Genomic DNA, 16,699 nt, shown 5'->3' with positions numbered 1-16,699 from the left:
AACATACCATCAAACTCTCGACAAAACTGATGATATACAATGCAGCAATGATAGCATCCCTTTTATATGGGTATGGAACATGGACAATTTACTGCAGCCACATCAAGCAACCTGAAAAATTTCACATGGGCTGTCTTTGCTCTCTTCTGAGGGTCCATTGGCAAGACAAAGAGTCAAACATTAACATCCTTGAAAGAGCAAAAACAACCAACAAGGAGGTGATGACTATCAAAGCTCATCTTAGATGGACAGATCATATTGTGACAGACTTCTGAAAAGTGTCCTCTATGGCTAGCAGAAACTCAGAAAGTGCAGGAATGGTGATCAACGTAAATGCTTCAGACACTCATAAGCAAAATCTTAAATCATGTAACATAATTATTGATAACTTTAAAGACACAACTAAGGACAGACCTGAATGGAGAGCAACACTTTGAAAGGGACAGACATGTAAAACTGATTGGAAAAAAGGGTCAAGCTTCATGCCGAGCCTTCAGCAGGAGCCTACGCATTCCTACGAGACATCTGTTTGCAACCTTGCTCCTCATAGATTAGACTATGGAGCCACAAGAGATGTTGTGACATCATTGTTGGACATGACAGACAGCCATACTGTAGACTTAAGGTATTATGAAGATCAGAAATTAGATTTATGATATTCAAATTAGGGCTGTCAAACAATTAAAAAAATTGTGATTAATTGCAGTTTTAATCACACTGTCAAACAATAATAGAATACCATTTATTGAAATATTATTAGATGTTTTCTACATTTTCAAATATATTGATTTCAATTACAATACAGAATACAAAGTATACAGTGCTCTCTTTATATTATTTTTTATCACAAATATTTGCACTGTAAAAAAAATAAACAAAAGAAATACTATTTTTCAATTCACCTCTTGCAATTACCATAGTGCAATCTCTTTATCATAAAAGTGCAACTTACAAATGTAGATTTATTTTTTTTTACATAGCTACACTCAAAAATAAAACAATATAAAACTTTAGAGCTTACAAGTCCCACTCAGCCAATCGCTAAGACAAACAAGTTTGTTTACATTTACGGGAAATAATGCTGCCCACTTCTTATTTACAATGTCACCTGAAAGTGAGAACAGGTATTCTCATAGCACTGCTGTAGCATTGCAAAGTATTTACACGCCAACTATGCTAAACATTTGTATGCCCCTTCATGTTTTGACCACCATTCCATGAGCTCTGTAGGAAAACATCAAAAAATATTTGTAATACACTTAAATTGGTATTCTATTGTTTAACAGAGCATGATTAATTTAAGTTGAGTTAATTTGTTTTGAGTTAATTGCTTGAGTTAACTGTGATTAATTGATAGCCCTAATTCAAATACATGAATGTACTATACATGTGGATTCACTTGGTCTTTAACCTTGCAAGGCTTTTAGGCCTTGGGCATGATGGAATCCACATTTAAAGCAAAACTTACACCTGTCTTTGGTCTTCATTTACACTGTCCATTTTGCCTTCCAATTTATGTGGTTAGAAGTGAAAAGAGGCAGGATTTATTTTTTGTCTCTTTTTCAAAAGCAGGATTGAGCCACTCAACACAACAGAGGTAAGAAGCTAGATAATCATGTGTATGTCAGAAGATATGAGAGAACAGCACATCTAATCAATGACGACTATTGTCAAACTTGTCAATCCCCAACTGAGCAGATTTTTGCCGGTGTATCTGGCAACATCACAGAGTCTTATTACTGTGTTTTGTTAAGCACCTGGTAAAGCAACAAAACAGTATTGCATTATACTTGGTAAAAGAGTGCGAAGCTACAGTAAAATGAGTCTTTCAAGTGCTTGGAGGTACCTACTTCCAAGACTCTTGGGAAAATATGCTGAATAAGAACTAGCTATAGGGGAATTGGCAATGGTCAGGCTAATCACAGATCCTGTCACAAGTATAGAATGCTTTAGAGAAAGGTGTAAAATCCCCACCTACCCAGAAGCAGGAGGTAGAGAGAGAAAAGAACGTTATTTGTATTAACAGCTCAGCACGTTAATGAATTTTAAAATGAAGGGGAGGGGGGGACAGCAGTGGTGAGGATGCTAATCGCTATCATAGTCCTGTAACATTGGGTAGGGCTCCAGTTCTTTAGAACAAGTGTTCAAAGCCCAGGGCTATCCTCTACAACGATTGGTAGCTCTGATTCAGGGAGTCCTTTTTAAAATCACAAAGTATCTTGCTCTGGAAAGATTGTTGTTTATCAATGAAAGTGCTATATCTGTTTAATACAGGCTATATCCTCTACTAGGACAATATTCTATGCACAGAGGGGTGGATTTAAAAAAAAACCAAACTTATTGGAGCATCATCTCTAACTCCTGTGATCCTTTATACATGGAGACACGCGGTGCTGCATAGTAGTTAACTGATTCGCAATTCCTTATTTCTTGGTAAATAACTTGTAAATAACTTTAATTTTGATAAAATATGGGACACTAAAGTGGAGTAAAACGCAGGGAGCGGTGGGACTCAGATGAATGATGCCCCTCGCAAGGAGGCAAGGTTGAGAAGGTGTAACTGCCGAATAATGATTGTTTTCAAAATGACTGATTGGTTTTGATTAATGGTGGAAATCAATTAGTCCTAAGTGTTTGTAAGAGCTTATTTAAATGACAGCCCCCCTCAAGTGTCATCACGGGGCGGCAAATGTTAAGTACCGCTAATAATCTCGCCCTGGCTCCCTTTCTCAAGCACCAGCGATCCTTTCCTCCCTCCCTGGGAGAGGCGTGGTGGTGACAGCGCTGGAGCAGGGCCATTGCTCTCCTGCGAAGCGCCTGGCTGAGCGGTGAGCGGGAGGAATCCAGTCCGGGTTTTGGGGCAGGGGACTAGCGGGCTGCCTGCAAGGAGAGGCGAGTAAAGCAGGAACGCACCGCTGCCGACAGCTGGGGCAGAGCAGAGGGGACAGGCAGGCCCGCGCCGAGGGCAGCGGGAGCAGGTGGGGAAGCCGCGGGACTGGGGAGTCAGTGCCCCTCCAGAGCCGATTGCACCCGGGCTCGCCTGCCCCATGGCTGCAGCGCGCCTATTGCGCCGCCCCACTGCCCCCTCCAGCGGCTGTGTCCCCCTGTGAGCGCCGCCGCCACCTCCCGAGCCCCGGGTGTCTATGAGTGGCCGGCGCGGGGCCGCCGCCCTGAGCTGAGGCGCGCCCCGGGCTCCGCACCATGCAGGCGCGGCGCTTGGCCAAGCGATCCAGCCTGGGCAGCCGGCGGCGAAGCGTGCCGCTGGCAGCGCCCGCCCCGGATGGGGGCCGGGCCCCCAAGCCCGAGAGCGGCTGCTGGAGGCCGCCCCGCCGAGAGGGCTCTGCCGCGGCGCTGGAGGAGGAGGAGGACGAGGACGTGGTGGTGGAGGTGGAGGAGGAGGAGGATGAAGAGGAAGGCGGCTTGGGGAGCCCGCCCGCGCCGCTGCCCATCCCCGCCAAGGGAAGCCTGAAGGTGCGTCCCGGGCCGGGGGGCTGGAGTCCCGCCGGCCCCCTCCCAGCTAGGGAGGGTCTTCAGTGCCCAGCCCTGCCCTGGGCTCCGTCAGCCCCTGCTCCGGTGGGAGGCGCTGGCGGGTGTCCCGCTCCGGGGTGTCGCTGCCCTGGCCCGCGCTGCAGGCGGGGAGGGGTGGCGGCCGCTCCCTAGTCCGGAGCGAGAAGCGGCGCTGGGGGGCGGGGGCGGGCTGCCCCGCTCTCTGGGATGGGGCCTGGACGTGTGCGTCATGGGTGCTGCCCCCTTCCCGTGGTGGGGTGACGGAGCAGGTCGAGGGTTGGGAGAACTGGGGGGTTGGGGGCGGCACCCGTGACTCCACGACACCTGGGGTGTGTGTGTGTGAAGATGGGGAGCGTGCTGTGAATGCCACCCTCTTCTCTGGGGTTTGGCATGGGCGAAAGGGGAGGGGCAGGGGTGCTGCCCTTCTCAGGCTGGAGGAGGGGAGCATTGGGGGTGAGGGTTATTGGTGCTACTCTCTTCTTCAGGGCTGGGTGCACCACCCCCTCAATGCCCCAACCTGTTTCTTTCTCCAGGGCCAGGCATTGAGGGGGTTGTGGTGGATGCTGCTCCCTTCTTTGGTTTGGGTGTATGTGTTGTGGATGCCACCCTGTTCTCCAGGCTTGGGCACAGAGAGGGGCATTGTGTGTGCTGTCCCTTCTTCTGGATGAGAGGTGCTCTTTTAGCGTAAAAATGCTATTGAAAACTGCGGTAATATACAATAGGAAAGCTATAAACTAGGGAATCTCAACATGTGAAATAATCTGTTGGTTAGCTAGAGAGATATTGTTGGCTCACTGCTGTTCCTCAGCTCTCTGAAACAGGAGGGTTAAGTCATGGGTGTAGAAAATGTGGAGCTGTTTTGCTGTTTATAACATTAATAGCTGTGAACCCCTTTTAAATCTGATCCTGTACTCAACAAGTACTTAAAGTAGTTGTGAGCTTTACTTTACTAGTGCTCAGTGTAGTTAACAACAAAAACGAGCGGGGTTGTTTTTTGTGGGTTTTTTTGTTTGTTTTTTGTTAGCAGTATAATTTTACGGGGAATTGTTGGTTTCTGAAATAGTGGGTACAGCCATTTTTCTGAAGTAGGAATTAGCATTTTATCAGGGATTTGGGAAAAGCAATCAGTCATGGGAGTCTTACAATTAAAATGGATGTGGTGGAGTCTTCTAACATTTTAGGTGGTTTAGAATACTTAATGAACCAAATATTCCCCTTGTTAAATGTATGTCTCAAGATTTATCGTCAGATGATGATGAAGGATTTGTAACTTAATTTTGACCATCGCTCTAGATTTTTCAGGAGTAAAGCTGGACATATAAGTGCCCATGTGTCACGTGAGACACGTTGCCAAGAAGTGCTAGGATATGAGGGTTACAAGTAGCTCTGGTAAGCGGCAATAAATGGGTGATTTAAAAAAATGATTTTTAGTTACCATATTAATTGAATATTAAGATTTACTCAGTGTCTAGACCAGAAGTTTTCATGAGGTGCACAGAGGAATGTTCAGGGAGGTGAGCGGCAACGACAGCCCTCTGGGGGGGGGGGTGGTTAGGGAGTTCCACCTCCTTCTCCTGACTTACCTCAGCAGTCCACCCAGCTGTGGGTGAGTGTCAATGCCTCCATGCCCAGCCCTCAGTCCGTCCCCAGAGACTGTCGCATATGCCTTCCCCCACCCCGAAAACCCAATGGGAGAGAGACAGGTATTTGGGGAGGGCACACCCAAAAATTGTAACTCAAAGGGCGGGACTCGGCTCAAAAAATTTGAAAACCATTGGCCTAGACCCTGTGTGGAGGCCTGATTCAAAGTCCACCAAAGTCAATGTGATTATCTCCATTGAGTTCAGTGTGCTCTGGATCAAGACTTGTCTGAGAGCTTTAGAAATGCCTGTGGGCCCTGAACCTGCAAAGGTTTATGCACCTGCCTAACTTTACTGCCATGAGTAGCTCTATTGATTTCAGTGAGACAACTTGTGGTAAATAATAGTAATGGTAGTAAAGTGAAGCATAGTGCATAAAGTAAGTCTTTGCAGGATCTGGGACACAGATAGGTAGAGATATTGTGGGACATTTATACTGAAGCCAGATAATTATATACACTTTTTTTTAAAGTTTTAAAAATTCTATGTAATGATTTTCTAATAAAGAGGAAAAAGTATGAAAACCTTATTAACTTGTGAAAGGTGCCAGATTGACATTAGTCCTTTGCATATCCACCGTAAAAAGCACAACAAAAGCAGCAATAGTGCAAGATACCTCTACGCTATTAAAGTGTTTCAATCCTTACTCCGAGAGATTGTTGTAGGAGTGTGAGGGTAAATCCAAGCAAGTTCAACCATTGGCCTGTCTGCAGAACCTTTCACAATGGTGTTAATTGGAGTGATAGTTTTTGTGACACATCATTATGATCTGGACTGAGACCACCAATCCATATTATTCAGGTTTCCAAGCAGTTGACACCGTGTAACTCCTTGGTCACTACAGATCTATGTGACACTTGAACTGGTAATCTAGAGATGAAGGGCTCTGTGACTGATTACTAATCCCATGTATCACCTTATCCCACTGAAGTTAGAATCATGAAAGTCTTTCGCACGTGGCATGGAAAGTGAATCTTTAAAGCATATGATATGAGGCAAATTACATCTTGTATCACACAGAAGAAGGAAACTAATGGGGAAAGTCTAAAGTGGAATACTGGTAAAATTAAATATTATCTGGATTATATAGCTATAAATTGCACACAATGTGGATTTCCTGAATATACTATTTTCTGTGTTGGTAAACATTCTTTTGAAAAGTGTGTTATGTGAATACATATGAAGGTATTCAGATGTGGGGTTTTTTGTCTTGTATTGATTGTATGTATGTGCCTAATGTTCACTGACAAGCATGTGAGCCTTATAAATCAGATCACAGTAGTAATTTTGGTTTTTGATCAGATACTGTTTAATGTAGTTTACTTGGTGTAAAGTGTTATGTCTCTTTCATTGAATAGTGGCTTTCATTGAGTAGTAACATAGATGTTGATATATTAGAAGAGAGTATGCATAGTTGTCAAAATGTACAGGTATATAAGTGGGACTGCCCTTATTTATAGACTGATAAACATATTCCCCCATGAATCAATTCTCAGGGCTCTTTTTATGTATTTTTAAAACAACACATTAAAAATAAGGAAATAGACAAAATGAATAGAATAGAATTCCCTCACTCTGACCCCGAAACCGTTGGAGCAAATAGGCACTAAACATCATGCACTAAACATCAGAAAATTTGGATTCTTGGCAAATACGTAGCCAAGGGTCTGTGACCAAAAACATTCTACCTCCTGTTCCCAGAACTGGGAACTTTTAGCAAAACTGATCCCAGCTGATGTCAGCTATTGAGATGATGCATAATAGATATTGTTTCAAATGTAGTCAGGACCTAAATCACGATGGGCTTTATAAATAAAATTCAAAATCTGGAAACAATGGTTTTCACTGCATTCCATGCAATGCGGGTGCAATGTGTACATCTCCAGAGAACACCATTCAGTAAGAGGGATGCAACATTCTCATAGACACATTTTAGATAGCTACAAGAGACAATCAGCTTGATATTGAAGAATCAATGAATTTTACATTAGCTGAAGATTCCAAGTGGTCTTCATTGAATGGTTTATGTGGAGTGAATTGTAGTAGTCCAGTTTGTTGGTTGCATTGGAGTTAGGGCTTGGAAAAAATTACTTGATAGCTAATTACCAACTAGTGAAAACTGTTTGTGCCACCATACCCCCAAAGCTATGCCCTCTCTAATATAAAGAAATAAAACCATTGTATACTGTATTTAATAGTGACAACATCAGTCAGCTTTCTATTTAACATATTTTAAAATGTGGAGGGAAAGAGGATGACAGTGACATTAAAGAGAAGTCAAGAAGTCATATGCCACAATCAGTTATAGGAAAGGAAAAGTAGAGTGACGTCAGGGAGAGAAAGTAGATAGAACATGCAAGCAAAGAAGCTATAGTAAGTAGGCTTCATGGAAGATAAGGAAAGAATTAATTGACTACATTTGATTTTCACTAATGCTCATCTAAATATATTTGCTGAATCGTTTACAGATCTTTTTAAAAATGGCTTGATGTATAGTGGTGAAATTAATATATATTACTGAGGGTTTTTTTTTAATGAGTCCCTTTTACCTTCTCTCTTTTTAGCATGTGACTCATCATAATATTTCCTTGTCTTCTGTTATGGTGGGAAGTGTTGGGCAAATAGGTTGGTCTTGCAGCATGTTCTGAAGATGGCTAAGCTTTGGCTCAGTCTTTTTTTTTTTTTTCTCCTCCAGTAACTTACTCCAGTGTAGAGCACTCTTGACCACAGACACTTTATCTCCAGCTCTTATGAGCTTCATCCTAGGCATCACTGCTGCATTTTCCCAGAAGAGCTCAGAGATAGAGAGAGTCTCTGAGTTAGCTGGGACCTGACCTCATGATAGCCTTGGTTTTAATCTATAAGGATTTGCACCCTCCACTTCCTTTCAATGCCAAATCAAAGTACAGGTAGGATGTGTCCTGTTGGGGAAGTACACCGCCACAACATCCTACATAAACTGAAGTCTCTTTGTCATTTCCACCTTTAACCCCAGATATAATGAATGGCAATAGTCCAGTCTGGAGGTGAAAAATGCATGGGTCACTGTGGCCAGATCTTGCCCAAGAGGAAAGAACTGGAGGTGGAAGAAAGCCTCGGGCGGGGGGACACTTTATGCCAGCTGGAACCTAGAAGAGGCACGGGGGTTGTATGTGGTGGGAGAGAGAGATGGAGACTAAGGGAATAAAGGGGGTTAGCGAAGTGACCTTTTCAAAACCTTAAAGATCTTGTTTAGTGAAGTTTCCAGGGTCTTGTGTTATCAGAACTAGTTCAGCTGTATGCATATGAGAACAATAAATACTAGGTTGCTGATTGTATAACTTTAGTTTGCCTATGAAACTGTTCTTCTGTGACACAGCTGAAAATTCATCTTCAGCTATAATAGCAGCCATTTGAAATTAGACTGAAATTAATCTATTGGAGTAGTCGCTAATATTGAATATTTAGAAGCACAGACTAATTTTTACTGTGCTCATCTAATTTTCTGTGTGAAATTCTCTTGAATCCCTGTGGATCCCACAATAAGTTACAGTAATTGTTATGGGCTGTGGTCTTATGGCCTGTGCTGACTACATTAAATCCCGTGGGAATCATAAATAATCGAGTATGTGTATTGAGGCTGCACTCTTCATATGGTAAGATTATATCAATACCATACAGTTTTTATGAACAGAGAATTGGAAGGAGGACTGGCTGGCGAGAATTCCCTTGGTGAGTAGGAATACTAAAGGACATGTTCAACCCTCAGATACATATACATTGCTCTCATACATACATAAAGCCAATGGGAGTTCACTGGGCCTAATGTTCATCAAAGAACAGAATTTCATGGATCTCAATTTCATTTCATTTTGCTAATGAGCAGGTTAGCTTGCATAGACTGGCTCATACGTCAGCTCTGAAGTTTACTGCTACTTTCTGCTTAGTTTTGTAACTGAATATTTTAGCTAGTATCTGGTAGGGGTTGAACATTGAGCTAACTGCAGCAGTTTGGAAAAGAAGCCTTATGCATGGATTGGGCAGATTGATTTGTGCATCATGGACATTCCTGATTAGTAGGGACGGGTGAACCTTGTTGCATTCGAAGAGTCATAGATCTCCACCTTATTTTTATAGGATTGTAAAACTAGTTAGTTTTTGAGTCTTTTCCCCAATAATTTCATGCTGTATGTATGTGTGTATTTAAAAGATTCAAAATAAAATAATGAGCTATAAAACCCATTTCAAACTGAATTTACAAGACAGTGCTTCTAAGGGGTTACATTCAGAAATCCTTCCACATATAAAAGTCCTCCCCCACTTGCTTCCTCCGGCCAAAATAGCATTTCCAACTCCAGTATCTCCCACAACTGTCCCCAAGAAAAGCCTGGGAAAACAGGTGAGGCTTGGAGTGCGTCTTGAGGGTCAAATCTGTCTTCTGCAGGAAGACAGGAAGAGAAGAAAGGAAGCAGAATCCAAAACCAAGGACCCTTTGCTGAGCGTGCTTTGCTGTCAGCTTCTTGCAGTTATACATGGAGCGGGTTGTGAGTCTGAGCACTTATAATGCCCTCAGCTGTCTCTGTAATGCACATTTTTTTAACTAAAGAGACGCCTGTATTAATATATTGAAGATAGGAGAGCCCCCAAACGTAGGCTGGCACCCTGTATTTTTGTCGGAGTTGTGTGAGGTGTGTGAGTGTCGTTTTTGTTCTTTCAGTAGCATTTCTCTCTTTCTCTCTGTTCCTTCTTTCACAGTCTCTCTAAAACATCACAGGAATTCAATACTTTTTGTAGTAGATCAGGCCTAGATAGGTTGATGTAAGTCACCTTGCATCAACCTGTGTGTGCATGTGTCTACGCTCAGATTTGTCTCCAGCCAACATAAGTGCCCTGTTACGGTGATGCAATAAAACCACCTCCCTATACGGCATGGATCTATGGTCAACCTGCTGAGGTTGACACTGTGTGAATGAAGATGCTCCATGATCTCCGTCAACCCTAACGGTCCTCCAGCAGTTGTCCCACAATGCCCCATTCCATGTGACCGTGACGGCTCTGGTCACAGTTGTAAATGCCACTGGCCAAGGGTCACAGAGACTCGAAACCATACCTGTTCCCCTCCAAACCTCAGCCTGTTTCTGAAATACCAAGCTTGGTGAGCACACCTAGCTGCTCACCCTTCTTATGAGCGACTGTCCAATCGACTGTGCTGGCTCCATGCACTAGATGCACTTCTGCATGGAGTAGACAGGTGGTATTAGATCTCCTGGGCCTGTGAGGAGAAGAAGCTGTGCAGGCACAGCTATGCACCAGCTATAGAAACCGTGGCGATCTACAAACAGATTGTACGGGGAATGCAGGAAAGGGGTGCGTTAGGGATCAGCAGCAGTGCCATGTGAAAGCGAAGGAACTCCTTTAGGTGTGCCACAAGACCAGGGAAGCCAACAATCAATCTGGTGCTGAGCTGCAAACCTGCTGCTTTTACAACGAGCTGCATGCCATACTTGGCGGAGATCCACTAGCACCCTGCACGTCACTGTGAATACCTCGAAGGAGCCAGAGAATCCTGCCATGAAAGTGAGCAGAGGGGAGCTGCTGCCAGGGGCTCCAGCCATACTGTGAGCCAGGAGCTGTTTGAGATTTTGCCACAGTCTAGCCAGTCCTGCCAAGGGAGCACGGATGAGCCTGCTGAAGGGGAGGGCAACACGAGTAACTGTGCGCGTGCATTTTTCTTTACAATGTCTAAAGATGGTGCTCGTCCCATCCACCAATTAATAAGACACAAGTATCAACTTTTCATTGTTTTACTCGTATGAGAAGAGAGAGAGGTACAACAAACAGAGGTAGAGTTGGTTTCTGTTTTTCCCTGGTAGGTGGGAGTGTGGGAGAGACTGTGGAGCACTTTGTTTATGTATATAGGGCCCTTTCATCCTCCTGAGAGATCTTGATGAAACTTTCATGGAGATACCCTGCAATTTTCTCCTAAAGGTTTCTATGGATGGCTACCTTATATCTTCCTCCATGGTAGGACATTTTCCCATGCCATTCTGAGTTTGGCTGGCACCATTGCAGTAAACAAGCTAGCGGCATATGGGTCTGGATGGCTTCGGGATACCGGCAGCAGCTGTATTCTCTGTGCCTTTGTTAACCTCAGGAGGGAGATATCAGCTGAAGCTGCAACCACCTGTGCAAAATAATACCAATATTCAGTGCCATTGCCCGATACTCATACGCGTGGAATAGGGACTGAAATTGTATTGTTTCTTGTAACAGAAAAGCATCTCCCCTCCCCCTGGGAGGCCAAACACACCATGGCTGGGACTGGAGAGCAGTGCGAGCCGAGGCACTCCAAAGACAAAGTTTGGAAAACACTTTTAATAAAAAATGCTGAATGGGAATAAAGGAACTGAGTTTTGAAACTTATCTTTCCCTTTCCATTGTGACTGTGAATCCAGTGGCACATCTCTCTGTCTTTATCAGCAGCTTCCAGCATGAAAACCTTTAGTGGTGCTCCCTCTATGCTTGCAGAACGTCTGGCCCTTAGGAGGAGAAAGAAAAGGACTAGGGAGGACATGTTCTGTGAGATCCTGCAAGCCATTGGTGCATCAGACTATGATCAAGAGGCTTTGAGGGCCAATATGACTGACAGCATGGAGAAGGAAAGAGGACAAGAGAAAATCCCAGCAGGAAAAGGAGGGGGAAATGCACCAGGACATAATGGCTCTTCTCAGGCTGTAAACCCAAATGTTGCACATCCTGGTTGACCTACAGGCCCCAAAATCCCAGACTCCCCTCCCTTTGCAGAACTCCATGGTCACTGCTTCCTGCTCCCCCAACATTCCATGTAGCATCATGGGCCTCATCCTTACACTTAGCACTCCACACAAGGGGACAGCAAGGGAAACCACAGCTTCACATACACTCACCTGTGAGAACTGCGGGCGGCACATGTGTAACCACAATGGACTACATTTGTGCACCAAAATGGACAGAAATGTTTACGTCCCTTCCAATTTTAAAGTTCCACTCTGTTAATGTATGTTAAAAGTTCGTATTGCATTGTTTTTCTGCGCTTTTCCCCCCCACTCAATATAGTTCTATTTTTTGAGACTCAGATTATTTTTATTAGTTCACAACACATATTGCAGAATGCATAGTGGTACTCAAAGCACACAGTACTTATAAATGTACTGCAAGCACTACACAGTTCTTAGCAGTGCCCAAAGCGCCAGGTCTGGAGAACAGTCTAGCACAGAACACTACTGTGGCTGACTGTTAAAGTGCTATGAAATTATGCAGGACACAATAGGCAGCTATAACCCTTGGGATATTTTTCTTGCTGAGATCCAATCAAGTGAGTAAACACCGCCAGCCTCCCTTCAGTTTACCAATAGCACATTCAACTGTCATTCTGCACCTGCTGAGTTAGTCACCTTGATCAATTGGTCCTTCAGACTTCGTATAGATTGCGCCAATCACAACATGGGTCTTCCATTCGTCTCGTATCCTGGCCTTCCTTCTTCATGTGCGGTCATGTCTTTTCACAATTAAAATCTTCCCATCTCTTTGGAGGTCAGCTGAGTGGTTGTTTCAGTTCCCGTGGGTACCACTTGGTGACAGCTGCAGTCCATTGATTGTCAGTGAGCCTTGCTATATGGCCGGCCCATCGTATTTTACTATGCCTGCTCTCAAAGATGACATCCTGCACTCCACTCTGCGGTCTGATCACTTCATTGGGGACTCGGTCGCGGATTGAAATTCCCAGAATTCTTCTTTCCATCGACCTCTCAGTGACAGATAGTTGCTGCTCCTCTGTCTTCGTTAGTTGAATCTTTCCTTGGTGCAGTCGAGGGGGCCAATATATGGCTTCGTGAGCCCGGGGAGCCAAAGGGAAGGCTGGGTCCCCCAGAATCACTATTGACGTTTCCATAACACCAATGGAAATCCACTGGTTGGGGAAAAAATGTCCCAGCTTCCAGCTTTCTGAACTGTCCTGTATTCTTAAAGATGCAAGCATTATGCACCTTCTCTGACCAGGCAATATTGATGTTGATGAAATGTCCCCAATGATCCACAATGCTTTCATAACCATAGAAAAGTAGCCCTTTCTATCGATATACTCTGTGGCAAGGTGGGCTCATGCCAAAATAGGGATGTGCATGCTATATATTGCCCCACTGCAGTTTGGGAACCCTATTGCTGCAGATCCATCCACTGTGTCCTTCACGTTGCTGAGTGTCACAGTCCTGTGTAGCAAAAAATGATTAATGGCCCTACATGTTTGCATAACAACGGCCCCTGCTGTGAATTTTCCAGCTCCAAAATGATTTCCCACTGACCTGTAACAATCCAGTGTTGCAAGATTCCAGAGTGTGACCACCACTCAGTCCTCTAAGGGCAATGCCATTCTCATTCTGATGTCCCCGGGGTGGTGGACCGGGGCAAGTTTGGCACACAGATCCAGAAATGTGGCCTTTTGTATCTGTAAGTTCTTCTGCTACAGCTTGTCACCCCAAACCTGCATTACAATGCAATCCCATCAGTGCTCGATTTTTGGGCCTAAAAGCCATGCTGCACCATCTGCGGCTGCTCCATGAATGCGAACACCCACCCTGAACTGTTTTTTGCTATGTCCCTCAATAAATTCTCCTTGAAGAAATTGTCATGTCCCCCATTGTTGCAGTACTTCCTGTGGGTCTGTAGCTACAGACTAAAATCTGCATCTGTATTTGCAATGTTCATGAGAACGGTGCAGAGCTTTGTGGGCTCCATACTTCTGTCAGAGATGGCAGACACCGAAAAGTGCTAAGCAGGTTTATGGGATTTAAAAAGAGAGACACGAAAATTATGGGGTATGGATGGCATTATGGGATGGAGGAAGTTACATGCTAGCTCCCGGAGATCCCTGGGCGAGTCATTTCTATCCCACAACACATTGCCAAAAAATTCCAAAGGCGTTGTACCAGATGGCTGCTTGTGGTACACTCTGCCTTGACACATCCAGTCCTGGTGAGTATGCCACCACTGCGAATAGCCTAGCTCCATCCTCTTTGGAACCCCCCTTCAAGTAGTTGAAGGCTGCTATCAAATACCCCCTCACTCGTCTCTTCTGTTCCAAGGTCAGCTGGCAGCCTACGGGGGGAGAGGGAAGAAGGAGGGTGGATGCCAGGGGCAAAAAAAGGACTGTGGTACCACACCCAGCCACTAGAAAGTATTCAAGAGGAGAGTGCCCCATTGCATGTGTTTATGGGATCCTGCTATTGTTATAGAATGGAGTGAGATTGAGAGATTAACTCTTTGATCTTGGTTTGTTAGTTTGTTTACTATCAAGCTCATTTAAAAATTGTTGGTGAACTGTCTTTCGAGAAATGGGTACTGTATGGTAATAATTCTATTGAGCAGTAATAGACACTTTCTTCACAAGTGAAAACATATGTTGTACTGCTGGTTTAAAAAAAAAAAAAAAAACCTTAACAGTATCTGGTAAAGTACAGGGATACAATATTTGTAAAATTTCCAAAGGAGTGCTTTGTTTTTAAAAGAGCAGTAAGCAGTTGGGTCATTCCTAATGCTTAAGTCATCCAAAAGAATACTGAAAGATGGTAGAGTAAGGGAGAATCTGGCGTTCACATCTCATATTTGCAATTATGTGAAAAGAAAACAATGGATTAAATATGAAAAGTGATTGAATATTCATCAGCTCACCTCTTGCCGACTTGTACTGTCACTGTAGGTTGTAGTTCCTTGCAGAACAGAACATTCAAGCATTTTGCTTTTTTAGTACTGATGAACAATGTATAATTTGATCGCTTTCACCATTTGGCAACTTGCCAAACTTTCTAACTTGGAATAGTAATGATTGTGATGACATTTGTCTCACAGTATTAAAAGTACATGGCTGGGTGGTACACATTGTTTGACAATAAAACTAATGAGGGCAGGAAATTGAGATACTGTAGATCAACTTCTGTTGCTTGAACTTTGTGAAGAGCAAAAAAAAATCTTTTTTTACAGTCACTAATTTTTCATAAAGAAATAATCCAAGGGTGAAAATCCTGACTGCAATGAAGTCAGTGGCAAAACTCCCATTGACTTCAGTGCGGCCAGGATTTCACCCATCAATGTGTAACACCAGTCCAGTAACCACATAATTTTTTTTTTAACAATAGCCTTACTATTTTCTGTTTTTAAGTATATCTTCAAACTACAGTAGACCGTACCAAATAATCATTAGGCACAGGATTAAAGAAAAAAGTAAAATGCTTATGTGATTAGATACAGAAATGTGTAACTTTATAGACAATCATTTCAGAATCATTCATTGAGCTTTTCTTAACATAATTTCAAAAAGGTTGCTTGGACTTTTGATAAGCAGTGCGATTATGACAAGCAATTATAAGATTGAATTTTGTGTTGGATGGCTACTAGTGGTTTATGCCTGCATCACATTTCTACATAGTGCACAAACTGTATGAGAATATTTAAATCCATACATTGTAAAGGTTATACACTACACATTTGATCATTTTACATACTAGATATCACTCTGGAAATAACTTTTAAAAGATTAGTCTTCTGGATAGCAAATGCTTGTGATTGCAGTGCTGTCCTCACAAGCCAGGCTTTTTCAGAGTTAATTGTAATTAATTTAAGACCATCAAATCAACCAAAAATTTGAAATTAGATTTTTGCTGCATATGAGATAGAATACTCCTAAAGAAGACACTCTCGCTTAGGTACCTGCTGCTCTCTGTCCAGATAAGTATCCTTATTCCAATGTACTGAGGTAGAGCAAAGAGATGTGGATATTTTTCTTTTCTATATATTGATAGCTCCCTCTGCTGACGCATTGAAGCACCATGTACTTGATGGAAACCCTAATGTTCTCTTTCTCTGAGAAGGCAGGTTGCTGTCTGTGTGCTTTCTGAGACCCCTCTTTCAGTAAAAATATTTGTTTCCTTCCTCCAGTTTACCAGCAGTCATTAGGAAGAAAGTCTCTCTTTTCTGTAGCAGGGGAAGAAGTCTGAGGTCTCCCCTAGCCCTAGTGGTGGTTTCTGCAGTGCTTCCAAGTGACAACAGCCATGCCCAGAAGTGAGATTGAAGGGCCTCCTCCTTCTGCTCTCAGACTCTTGTACTGGGACCCTTCCCCCTCTAAAAAAGCAGGATGAATCTTTTGGGGCAAAAGGATCTTTGGGGAGCATCTCTTGGTGGTTCAGTTCTCTTCCCAGACAGTCTCCTTGCTTGTTCAGCTGCCGTAAGGAGCATGCCTTTCACTTGTATCAAACGAGGACAGTCAGAGGAGAAAATGTGTGTGTGATGTGGACCCTCTAATATTGCCCCCATGGTGCCCTCTAAAAGGATCTCAGGGCACTGAGACCAGTACCCAGTATTGACCCTAATATCTTTAATTGACAGTACCTGTATAATCAGGCTGTTCCAACAATGGGACACAACTAAGAACCAGCTCTGCCCGTCCCCTTGCACTGGAACCTCATTATGTAAACAGCCTCATTGATTCAGATGAAGACTTCTTTTCCCTCCTGTGGGCCAGTAGGTTAAGATTTCAGATCCTC

The 16,699-nt window shown here is 43.6% G+C and overlaps 1 protein-coding gene across 7 annotated transcripts in view; it reads left to right on the top strand.

The window, feature by feature from the left end:
* Positions 1–2,847: 2,847 nt before the first annotated feature.
* Positions 2,848–16,699, top strand: part of ZNF704 (zinc finger protein 704) — a 159,013-nt gene continuing 145,161 nt past the window's right edge. Inside the window, exon 1 of one of the 7 annotated variants that reach the window (XM_065585805.1) lies at positions 2,848–3,471. In XM_065585805.1, coding sequence (XP_065441877.1) covers positions 3,202–3,471 — 270 coding nt within the window. In that variant the 5' untranslated portion in view covers positions 2,848–3,201. Of the gene's footprint in view, positions 3,472–4,805; positions 4,897–16,699 lie in introns of those variants that run through there. The other 6 variants (XM_042844719.2, XM_065585806.1, XM_005301522.5 and 3 more) reach the window with 6 other exon arrangements.

Source organism: Chrysemys picta, chromosome 2 (assembly GCF_011386835.1).
Source record: "Chrysemys picta bellii isolate R12L10 chromosome 2, ASM1138683v2, whole genome shotgun sequence".
Classification (NCBI taxonomy): Eukaryota; Metazoa; Chordata; order Testudines; family Emydidae; genus Chrysemys; species Chrysemys picta.
Note: the sequence above shows the minus strand (reverse complement) of the source record. Positions and strands in the feature narration are given on the sequence as shown.